Source organism: Pleurodeles waltl, chromosome 1_1 (assembly GCF_031143425.1).
Source record: "Pleurodeles waltl isolate 20211129_DDA chromosome 1_1, aPleWal1.hap1.20221129, whole genome shotgun sequence".
In the NCBI taxonomy this organism is placed as follows: Eukaryota; Metazoa; Chordata; class Amphibia; order Caudata; family Salamandridae; genus Pleurodeles; species Pleurodeles waltl.
The window spans coordinates 642,082,493-642,095,119 of NC_090436.1; the positions used below are offsets into that span (position 1 = coordinate 642,082,493).

General features: G+C 43.2%; 1 protein-coding gene across 8 annotated transcripts in view; it reads right to left on the reverse strand.

Annotated features, from left to right (window-relative positions):
• Positions 1–12,627, reverse strand: part of SEMA6A (semaphorin 6A) — a 247,272-nt gene that overhangs the window by 92,450 nt on the left and 142,195 nt on the right. For 5 of the 8 annotated variants that reach the window (XM_069226743.1, XM_069226734.1, XM_069226768.1 and 2 more), the window contains one exon: positions 6,548–6,706. The exons of the other annotated variants lie outside the window; for them this stretch is intronic. In XM_069226743.1, the coding sequence (XP_069082844.1) occupies positions 6,548–6,706 (159 nt within the window). The remainder of the gene's footprint in view (positions 1–6,547; positions 6,707–12,627) is intronic. 8 annotated transcript variants of the gene reach the window in all.

Here is a 12,627-nt window from a genome sequence, read left to right on the forward strand (position 1 = left end):
TGATGAAGCGTCAATCCCAAACCACTGCTCATTCCATCGCATAGCCCCAGGAGCTCACGGAGAACTGCTGAACATTTCCAGAGCCAGAACCAGCATGCCATGCCTCCCAGGGAAGAGCCCCTTTGACTGGAGAAGGGAGAGTCTATCCTTGTCAGAAACTCTATATGAGCTGATCAATGGGCAATGGGCTGCACTCCAAATGTGAACTGGGAGCCGGGTTATCATTCCTAAAAGACATATGATCTACTGAGGGGAACCACCAGAGGCACACTGGGTGGACACAGGTGATCCTTACCTAGGTTTGCAGAACTGTGCGAGAATCAGATCTATAGGAACTCTCTGTACGCTAGTAAATAAGCCAGATTTTAGAGGTCTTATGTGAGGGGCCTGCATGCAGCACTAGGGGCAGAGGGCACGTACTTCTAGATTCAGTCAGTAGAGGAAGACTGACCATTAGATGACCGCAACAGGCCCTACAGGACAAGCAGATTGGATCGCCCTCAGCGTGACATTCTATTAAGTGTCCCACAGAAGGTAGAGATGACACCCAAGTGCTTGCTGTTGAGACAGATCACACATCTCTGGAGCCAATTAGAGAGGAATGTGCTGACGTACGAGACGTCAACATACAAAAGACCTCTGTGATGCAACTTCAAAGTGGTGTAAGATGCTCAAGCGCCCCCTTAGAAATATAATCAGAAGGAATTTTACATGAATATCTGAATGAGAGAAGAAAATAACAGCTCTGCAAATGAAAAAGGAGTTTAAGATACGATTGTAATAGAAACGACAAGAAGCAGTAAGTGTTTATTGGTCATCCTTCATTGATGAAAAGGCAAACAAGTACTGGCAAAACCAACAGGTTTGGTTTGCATTTTCAGCCCCGAATAACACCTTAAATGTGCCTGCTGCAGTAAAAGAAGAGCGACCGTTTTTTTGTATAAAATGTATTTCTGAGATAAAGAAAGTAATGTGTGATGATTCAGTGTTAGATGCAAAGTAGTGCCCTGTGCATTGTAATCCAAGCACTCCAATCAAGGTGAAATGTTATAGCAATCTGCCAATAACAGGAGGTAAAAGAAATACTCCTCTTGGGAGCGTCTAAGTCCATTCTATGCATGTTTTAAAGAACGGCTAACAATAGGTAAGACGACAGCTGCCTTGTCAAGCCACACCTGAAAAGGGTGGTGTAGCTGTATTGTGAGGCATTAACTGTAAATCTATACTGTGGTGGAACTGAGTGGGCGCATTAGTGCTTTTTGAATGTTGTTCCTTGGTCAAAGGGCGTGCCAGCTTCCCCCGCAGAGCTGCTGGTTTCAGAGGTTAGATGTTGGTGGAAAACAAACGAATGCAAAGAGCGTGGAAATATAAATGAGCCGAATTACAGAATTACGAAATACAGTCTCGTTTACAATGATGTTCCAAGTGCTTTCAGAATCATACATCTTAACACACTATAAAATGTTTTGTGAATAGATGTTATTAGAAATTAAACAACTGTAAAAATCCCAAGTAACATTGTGCTTTACCTATGCAGAAATGGACGGAATGCCCACTTAAAACTAAAACCCCTCAACACTCCCATGATTGTCCATTTTAATGCTGGCTGACTCGTGTATAATGCATAAAAATCATGAACTATCTATCTATCTATCTTTTACAAGTAAATATAGGTCTACATTCAAGAATATTCTCCTTCATGATGATTTGTCTCCATTGTTTCTCACTTAACCAGCTCTGTAATTATCTCCAACTTGCACTGGGTAGATTACGTGTCAGCAATTACATCAAACCATAGGAAGCGAAAGAACCCAGAAACACTGATGAGTATAAACAGAGAGGCAAGGATGACAGAGGCCATCTCCCTTGGGGATCAGAGAACCACTAATGGCATCAATGTGACACCTGCCAAAGAATGACTGATGCGTGCCAAAGAATACTGACAATACAGCTCACTCCGTATCTCGACAAAAGGGATCGCAGTCAAGAAGGGAGAGGGGATCTGCACAGCTCATCAAAAGAAACAAGCAGTGCAAGTCAGGTTTGAAATCCAGACCTTCTAACTTTAAAAAATTATTTACCGTGTGAGAGAGGCATGGTCTGGGGCGGCGGGGTATCCAGGCCTTCAGTGCCTGAGCGCAAGGGAGGAGCATTAGGGGGGTGGGACTTGGATGGGTGGAGTTTTGCACTTGACCAGCCTCCTCAGAACATTGCCCAAAGTAAAAACAAAAAGCTTCTGAAGTTTGGGAGACTGAAGAACCAATATTGGATTTGCACTCTGCAGAGCCGCCGCACGGTAGTTGCAGACCAACTCCTTGCAGCAATTTTCTGCTCACCGTATGATAGCCGCTCTTCACTGGGTTAATGCATGAAGGAAGATGATATCACGTGATATGGTGGTGCCATGTGAGCTCGCAGGCCTGGAAATCTTTCGGCCTGAACTCACCGAGAAGAGAACTGTAGTGTAGCATCCTGGGAAAGATACATCTTTGGGCCCTCCTCTTTGTTTTTGATATTCATTTAGCAGTGACGCCCCCTACAAGTGATGTCATTGGTGACTGCCAGTTTGGCATGTGTATAGACATGGCTCTGCTTCAGATGGAGGTGAAGTTTTATGTTTACCCATCCTCGGTTGGAGAAATGAGGCTCAGGATACGGCCAAAATCAGCTAGAGAAAAGAACTAGAACATCTGCAAATATATACAAACCATCAAAGTTCACCTTAAATGCAATGCTAAAACCACTGGTACCGTCCTGATGAAGGCAGCAGGTGCCCGGTGGTGCACGAGTTCTAATGAAGGCCAAGGCCCCTCCCAAAACCCTTGCAAACACAGTCAAGTAACAGCCACCATACAACACTTCAAGACGCTAACGGTTCACAATCATACAATCATTAGGATACTCATACACACGTTACTTTGATTATGAGCACTGACCAAGGAGAATTGGTTTCAACTGAGGCACTGGGCTGGACTGTGAATTGCCCAAGATCACAAAGTGTGTCAGCGTGGAACTAGACTGTCTACCTCCGAACTCTCCATCCAAAACACAGATCCTCCATCTCCACACTGAGCCTCTGTGTCAGGCGGCTCAGCTTCATCACAGAGTCGACCGACAGGCTGGTCGAATGGTTTGGAGAAGGTGAAGGCTTATTTTTGGTAAAGCAAAGGTTCCCCCGAGTATCAGTGTTACCAATATCCATGGACAGTTCTATCACAAGTTTGGCACTCATTTTCCAAAACTGCTGAAATATGTCGATATTTCTTATTCTTAGAGAAAGAAGATATTCTGGAAACAATCGGTGTGTGCAAACAGGGTGCAGCTGCAGTAGTTAAAGCTGCACTGATTAAAAGTCCCAGACGTTTAATTAATAAGACTGTGCTGGCGCACCGTGTCCCCAGAGGTCGCAGAGCAAGGAGAGCTGCTAATCTGCTGGAAGAAGGTTTCTCCATGGGTGAAGGACAAACTTGTGAAATGGACGATCAATGACTATGAGTATTACAACTTGCATTGGGTTATGGCTTAAGACGCAAACAATCCCCTAAACAGGTGTCTCCAAAGTAAGGCAACATGAAATGCATTTGAAGTAAGACAGTGCGAGCTAGGAGGAGCCACCCTGTCAAAATTGGTCAAAGGAGGCTCCAGGGTCATTAGCAGGTCGTGCGACAGAAAGAACAATCAGTGCGTCCAAAGAGGTAAAGGACAGCAGAAGGGACAGGAGACAATCACAGGGACCAGGATGGGAAGGAATGAAAAGACCGCCCACTTGCGAAGAAAATTGTTTCATTTTCTTCCATTATCTCCTACCGCCGAGTACCATTTACGTTAAGCTTTTGTTAGTAAAACTCCACACACAAACAAACAAGCAAGGTGGCACTGGCCAGGTAAAACCTTGGAATGCTCCACAGAAACAGCTGCGGCTTTTCTTTGATGTAAGGCGGGCAGGCTGAAGAAGGCTACAAACAATGGCAGCAGAAGGGGCAGGGGGGGGTTAGCCTGTTAGGGTGACGTTTAGTTCTTTTTACAAAGGTGCAAGACAAACACAGAGGAAAACAACACCGAAAAATGAATAAACAGCAAGGAGAAACAAAAAAAAAAAAACATACTCTTGAGTTGTGTGTCAATATTTCCAAACGGAACTGCCTCAAAGCAGGCTTTAGCACAGTAGGCATAACCAATCAAGAGACAGAGTTGGCATGCCGCATGGCCGATTGGTGGCAGACTCCTTGATATCAGGACTTCTGCTGCTGTTGTAAGGCGCAAACCTGACCTTTACAGCATGGCTAAAAATTTGAGGCAACACAGACACAACAAATCCAGAGTATGCACAGCTACAGAAGCTGGAGTACACAAATGTCACATCCTCATGCGTCAACCTGCAAATAGGCTTGCTCCGAATAGCATACGGATTCCTCCAGATGTCTAACCTGAATTTAGGATAAGCTGAACATATGGATGTGACATCATAAAGGCACCGGCGTCCAGAGAAAAGGAAAAGGAAAAGCTAGTTGAGTTAGTAGAACACAGAACCAGCGGACTGTGAGCAGACCAAAGTAAGAAAACACCTTCAAAAGGCGTAAGGACAGTCACTACATAACACCACGTAGCACCTTGCAAAACTCAAACCAAAGAACGAAACTTGTACAAAACGAAAAAGTGCAGTTAAAGAAAAGCAACCATTAGCGAAGGTGAAAACGAAACCATTGCAAAAGAACATCAGCTCATTTGTGTTTTTCAGAACAGCCCCTTTCCCTTCTTCCTTGAGCCAGACTCGCTCACCGCGCGGGCAGAGGCGCTTGGGTGGAAGGAAGAAGGCAAAGGGGGACATCACACTAATAGATAGTAACAGGAAACAGCCGCGCTGTCCCCTCTGCCACCATTGTCTGTCAGTGTGAGCACTGCTACCAAACTTGTCAGTGTGAATAACGAACCTCCAAAAAGTGCACTGTACTTAAGTGATCTGTTAGTAAGGTTCTTGGGAAGCCATCACTACTGTGGAACTCAGTTTATTTGGGGGGTACAAGCTCATCAATCACTGGACTAAAACCCACCAAGAGTCATTTTTTTCGGGTAGATTGTAGTGCACAAAAGCAAGCCTTGCTTCAGAAGATGGACATCTTGGTTCAACCAAAACGACTGCCTCATTCATGTGGTAACCTCTGAATTGGTCACTTCAAAGGGATGATAAATGGTGCACTTCTTAAAAGTAGACTTGCATTTAGTTTGTGCCTATTATTCGACCCTAACAGTGGCTTTCCATTATTGCTTTGACTGGAACTACCAGTTTTAAGACCTGCTCAACAGAAGATGGTGACCATCTATAGCAGTGAATTACAAAAACGGTGGTTGGATTGTGGAACCACACAAAGCAAAAAACGAATATCACTGGCTAAAGAATGGGAACTCCCTGTGCTGGTATGTGACATAACTGGTCTCGGGGTAAAGGGCACTTGTCACTAGAATTTGAAAGATGAAGCTGTGAGAACTTTTCATTTCATTTTAAACCAAAAATGTGCGAATATCCAAGACAGTTTTAATGGCATCAAAAACGAATACCTAATTAGTGAGTCAGGTGGTAATAAGAAACAAAGGGCCTGATTTAGATCCCGGCAAAAGGAATACTCTGACAAACGTGACAGATATCCTGTCCGTCATATTACAATCCCCAAAGGATATGATGGGATCGTAATACAGCAGACAAGTTATCAGTCATGTTTGTGGCAGAGTATTACCCTCTGCCAAGATCTAAACCAAGCCCAAAATTCTCCGATTTCTAGCCATTTAAAATATTTGGATGAGAATCCATCAGTGGAGGGATTTCTACCAGTGTTTTTTTCTTCGGATTTAGCTTTTTTTCTCCGTAAATCAAATGATTTTCCATCAGAGATCAGATTAATTTTTCATTAGCACCAGACTACAAATATTTGGGAAACCAAATATTAAAAGGGGGTCTCCTTTTTTGCCTGGTGAGGTTTAATACTTAACTTATTAGCTATGGACAGCTTAGAAACTTTTCTGCCAGGTAGGAGGCATAGTGTCTGTTCTGGGTGGAAATTCTGAAGCACCACACCCTTTCCTAAGTTTTAATACCATTCGAAAACATTAGAAAAGTGACTAAATTGGTCCAAATCTTAATGAAGGAAGGGTTACTGGCAATCCCATACGAAATACAAATCTTGCTTTAATACAAGATTTAAAAAACGTAGACAACATGGGGATAAAAATGGAATCCCAGTTTGGTATTCTGCAGATCATAACAGGGATTCCAATCTGCATTATTTCCGCTTTCTCCTCTAAAAGCCCAGTTTTGTCTTTTTACAGCTCTTCTGGCTTCTACGTGGCAAAGATCATACAACGTGCCTCTTTTGTTTTGTGGGGTCCCCAGGTCTGCTTCCTCTCTGACTTCTATTCTGTTCTTTTAACAGATCCTTAATTACAGTGCACGGGGTCCCATTCCATATTGACACAAACCAGTTGGAAGTAGCTACACTGGTTGTCCTTTCCCTACCCAGCACATCCAAAGGAAAAGTTAATTCCAAGGTCTTACCCTTTTTAGCTTGGTGATTATGGAAGGAGCCTCCCACGTGCGGGTCTGTGTTTTCGGAGGAGTCAAGAGGGTCCTTCCAATCCAGCATTCGTCCCCTATCGTATCCCTCGTGAGCCGGAGACCGGGAAGTGGTGGTGGAGTCATGAGAATTGGTGTGGCCTGCGTTTAGCACAAATACAGTTAGGGAGAACACGCAATGGTAACAGGAACATGGTGTTTCAATGTACGCACACATGCCAAAGCTCACTTTCTTATATCTTCAGGCAATGCAACCACGGACAATACACTGGATAACAACTGTGCGGCACTATATCACTGCACAGGCTGTATGCAAGAAATTAAGCCATTGCTCAGGCCTGGCAATGAGAGAGTTGTCAGATTTCATCCATGTCATATTTGCATGTTGTTTGTGTAACAGTCAGCAGAGTTCAAGAATGACGTAAACGCATCCTTTAGGTGCCCGACTATGAATAGTGGGCAGTAAAACTCGGAGAATCATCAACAGTGCTGGATTTCCACCACAATTGGAACGTTACCCTTGGCCTCCTTTGATCAAGTGAATGGAGCCATGTTAATCCCAATACCAGTACAATTTGCATAAAAGAGTACGTCAGCCTCAGTTGCCACCAGCTGTCAATCCTGCCCGCGGCAGCACAATAGTGTTTACTAGCTCGGGAAATGGTCTTGGTGCCCTGTCGCCCCTCTGCTGTGAACCAGGTCAGTGCATTCCAAGCGCAATCCTTTCATGGAACGTACCCGATGGCTATCTAACTAAAGTTTGAAACTCAAGCTAAAATGTATGTTATGTATGATCTAGTAATCATTCTTCAGCTCTTTGCAACCAACAAAACTAAACGGAGAGCAATATCGCTAGAAGGGTGTCATTGAGAGGACGGGGTAACAAGGGACAGCTCACAAAATCAGTGGAGTTTAGCTTTAGAATAGGAATTCTTTCTGTGAATGGTTGTGAAGGACAGAGAATCAATTCTTGTGGGTTAAATCTCCTAACTGCCTCTGAATCTTAAACACAGATGATGTCAGCTATTGGTAAAAGCTTCTATTATGGCGCTGGGACAGTATGATTTAAGGACGCCCCTGATGAATATTAATTATCCCTGAACAAGGAGGCATGCCCTGCTCCATGTGTCACATCGATGGGTATCTGATGAATAGCATCACATAAGAAGCAACAGTTGTTTGGTTCTGCGAATTCTTGACGGAAACCATCCATCGCTCTTATCTGGTCCATTCGGAAGAAAGAACATCTGATCAATCTATACCATGGGCCAAGCCACAGCATGGACAATAGTTCTGGGTAAGTCATTGTCTAAGTGTGGGTCTGCAGCAAGCTTTGTTTCCTCAAATTAGGAATGTCTTCAAAGAGTAGATCTAATTTCACTGAAAGTAAATATTAAGCCAAAAGAGAGAGCTGCTGAACATTACATGCAGTTCCATGCAGCGGTCTGGCTGTCCTTAGTCATGCTCATGTCTCACAATATCTGAAGATTAAATATCTACGATTCAAGGCTAAGTGTGATAAGAAAAAGGGCTTTGACGGAGATGTCATTCATTTAATACTGCAGTTTGCCTTTCACTGGGAGAAACTGTAAGATCCCAGCCCTGCGTCTTAAGTGACAACACGGAAGAAAGACTACCTTACTGCTGTGAGTAAAGTCTGCAGACTCTGTGACTGGTGCACATGATGAAAAGATGGCTTGACTGGTACAAAGGAGTGAGGGCTGGTGGAAATGAGTGGAACGAGTCTATGAGTGACAGTCGGACAGATGTCTTTACTCATGTGCAACAAGTGAAGGCCCGCCAACTTTGCCTCACATAGTGTCACTTGTATGGAAGATCAGAGTAGGACACTGCCTGTTTATTGACAAAAACAATAGTGGTAATGATCTACAGCAACTACTTGTTAATTTTTGGCAGAGGTCTTAGTGAACTGCCACAACCAGACACCTGAACCACTTTAGCATGCCAACTATTTAACATTATAATGGTGTATCGACTCATATATAATAATATTTTTGGAGGAGGTTGCTACTATAATGAAGACAATGCTTAGTATGTCAAACTCATGGGCACCCACAGGATCCATCATCGATGCCTTGAGTGCAGAATTACAATATTTAAGTGCATATCTCTTCAGTTTCCATTAAGTCAGTTACAAGCAAGTGTTTTTACAAGGCGGATGCAATCTATACTTTTTCTATTTTTCCTGTATGTGTATTTATGTAGCGTTTGTAGAATTAAGGTTAAACAAGATTTATCACAGCCCTACCTACCTCCTTAAGACCCATATTCTGCGAGACATGCAACTGGCCTATTGTGCGAGGCATGCACTGTGGACCCTGAAATACCGCTAACATGGGGTTCCGGGTTTGCAGCACGTGCAATTTACACCTGTTTCCGATATATGTACTTGGAAATGGGGGATAGCAAACCAATAGCAGGTGGTAATCCACATTCTCAGAAGCACAAACCCTCACTGTGCGTTATCTGCCCATGTAAAATCTGTGTGGATGAAAATCCCAGGAATTTTCGCCCGAAGTGGGATTAAAGTCCTATTCGAATGTAGGCCGAAAAATACTGGGGTTTGTCGCACCCAATCAAAGGGATTGTGGTGAAACAGAGCTGGTGGGTTTATAGCTAATAATATTAACATCCTCACCCATCCTATACCAAAACTCTGTTTAAATATATAAGAAGCAAAACTCGTTCGACCAATACCTGTTGTGTTTATTTTGCAGCCCTAGACTAAAGCTCCCATGCCTTCTAACATCATTAGGTTATTTGTCATGACAACTTAAACATAGCAAGCTGTGCCATGGCTGACAGGTCGCAAGCACCAAGTGAGCCACATGACAGAAAGACATCACCGCCTGCCCTGCCTGGCAACCAGGAGACAACGCAACAAACAGGCGGATCACTCAACTGAGCAAGGAGCCTGGGAAATGCATAATATTAGCAAAGGCGGATCCAATTTGTTTGTTCAAATCAGTTAACATGACATATTTATTACTGTACAGAGGATACTAAATCACGACTTCACTTTAAATTAGTAAATCGAGTTTAGTTTTCACATGTTGATTATATACCACGTTAGCGCCCCAATAGCACAGATGCTGACTACTTACCTGCGGTGTTCTCATGACCTCGCCTTCCTACTGTCTAGTTATGGTCTGACAGAATCCCAACAGCTGGGTCCCACCCTATATTTTAATGGGTCGTCCAAACATAATTCCCAAAACTGCTCAAGTGAACATTTTTGTGCACCTGTGTCGCCATCCCTACAGAATCACAATGTTTTACAACTCTGGATAATAAAGGCCATGATTGTCCGAGCAGGGTCACCAGCAATGAAAATTCTGCCCAACATTGTGCTGCACCATTGTGTCACTCTGGTGCTCTGACACGAGCTTCAGAGGGGCAGATTCACAACGAAGTACTGAAAAAAAATCTAGCAGAGAATCCGCAGCAGCAAAACAGGCAGAAACGAGTCTCTGTACAATTTTCTTTTTTCACTTTTTCACCACCTGAAACATGTTTTTCCAGGAAGTGAACTTTCGTTCACTGTACTGCCAGAAAATGTACGAGTTTTGGGCGTGTGTTTTACATGTTATGAATTTGTGGACGTTCCCTGCATTTCCGTTGGGCCAATCTGCCCAACCCTTGAGACCCCTATTCCTGAATTTACCACGTAACTAATGACAACAGAGGCCTTGCATATGTAGGTGCCTTCTGCTGGCATAAATGTCCTATAATACTGAGTCTGTGAATCAGGAGCAGACAATAACATCCCTGATGTCATCTTTTGCATAGCTAATATCTTAACAGCGCAAAAGTAAATAAATATATAAATGAGACCCTTCTGCCCCGTTTAAAACTGAGCGTAAAATTCCAAGCCTTTGTTTGTGCAGAGATCAGAAATGTGGCCGGTAACACACCTGATAACTACGGACCCAGTGAATATATTCAGCATGCCGGGTCGGAATTCACCAGATCTGGCGAATTACCCCAGGTCCCGTTTGTTATAATAAATGCAAAGTAAATGGAATTCTGCACAAAAAATACAAAGTCAATAACGAATGGATTTATTCAACTATATTGTGCACAAAAATGGAGATCTCAAATTGGGGTAAATTCTGCCTTTATCATCGCTTGTTTCCATTTAGTTTGGGATCTTTCACCATGAACAATGCAGCAACAACCTGCCTGCTCGGTACCAAGGCTACGGAGATATCCCCTTCCCTCGTTGGTCTTAAGTGATGGGGCAGCTCGATCAAGGCAAGAGCCTCCAGGCCTCCGCCTCCTGAGTCCATTGGATGATGTTTCTGAGTGAAACGTCCTGTGATGGGAATCTATATTGTCCCTTCTGAGAGCGGATTTATGTTACAGATTCTAGCAGTATCCGGTCTCTGTTGATTCTCCAATTAAACTGAGTGGACCTGGACCATTAATGAATCTCCCGCGACACACTGGTTGGCTGTGCTCATGTTTCACGGGTTGAGGTTTAACACCACAATGTTTCCTTTATAAGAACCACCCACGCGGGCAGATCAGTCCTTGTACTGTGCAAATTAGCCTGACAATTTTCTGCATGAAGCTGCACATGAGGTGTGACCTCACTTACAAAAGTCGCGTCAGATACCTGCTCAGTGTAAGTTCCACATAGTTTCTAAAGTTGAACGTGAATCTTGTTAGCACAAAGGACGCAGCTGTGGCCCACAAGTAGACATCTCATGTTTGAAATGAGTGTATCACCATTCAAAATTATGTGTAAAGCATAAGAAAAAAAAGAATGGCGGCCATTCTTGTAAACAAACTCCCAGCACATGAGACCTCAGCTGAGCTCTCACCTCACACTGGTCGAGCGGATGATGTTTCCACATGAAATGTCCTGGGAAAGGAATCCATGCTTCAAAGGACACTTTCAATATGCTTCGCCCTGGGACACTACCTGTGATGTTTTGTCCTCTAATCACACTGTAGTTCGTGACATGAGGGTCACAGGAATTGTCACGGTCGTATGAACTACTTCCCTGGCACAGCACATTCAAAATGTTTTTGAATTCCTCTCTGGGGTTGAAGAAACAAGAAATTATTCCTGTCAGGGGATGCAGACAGGAATCAGAACAGAAAGCTTTGAGCTGCTGTTGAAGTATGTACAACGGTTCTCCATTTATGTTCTGACATACAGTGACACAAATTTACGTTTGAACATGACGTTTTAAAGTGTTTAAATCAAATTAAAACGTTTCAAGCGCCTGATATCTTTGGCAGAAGAACAGGAAGGTAGGTTTACATCAGTGGGAATGCACTTTCTGCATCTGTGATTCGGAATCACCACATATTTTTGATTGGCGCTATTTCATGCTGTTGATGATAAATAAGGCAGTGCTTGGTGCAAACAACTTTTACCAGTGTATCGTGAAAGCAGACTTGTGGAGGTATTGATGTGTGGCAAGAATATTTGGACATAATTGTTTTGTTGCATTTTATTATGGTGGTGATAAGTTAGGAGCTACATTACTTCAGTGTATTACTGGTGTGTTATACTGTGGTTGTAATGTTGTGTTCTGTTTTGTTGTGATGGCCATTATGTTCTTGTATTGTTATTTTACTTTATGTTAGGTTATTTTGTTGTGTTTTATGGATTTATGTGATTACTTAAAAGTTGTCAACACATTCTGATATACTTTCAGCCAAGAATCAGCACATTCCATTAAAAACCAATCCAAAGCAATCATTTAAGATTGTGGGCACATATTTGCAACTGTCCAAAGTGGTAAAATACTGCTTCTCCACCGTAACTACATAAGACCGCGTAAGCCTAAACCTGTGCAGCAGCCATGCCTTAAATTAGCACTTCCAGGCCTCACTTTATGTGATATGGTCTATGGTTTGAGGAAACAGCTATGGAGGACATTCGAAAATCCTTCTCTCGCTGGTACTGTAACAGCTGTACGGGGAAAACAACAAGGGCCCCTATGGGTGTCTAGTGTATGCCTATTGAGAAACAGATAGGCAATGAGTGCTATGCACAGATGAAAGAAAGGCCTTTCCGTCTGGGC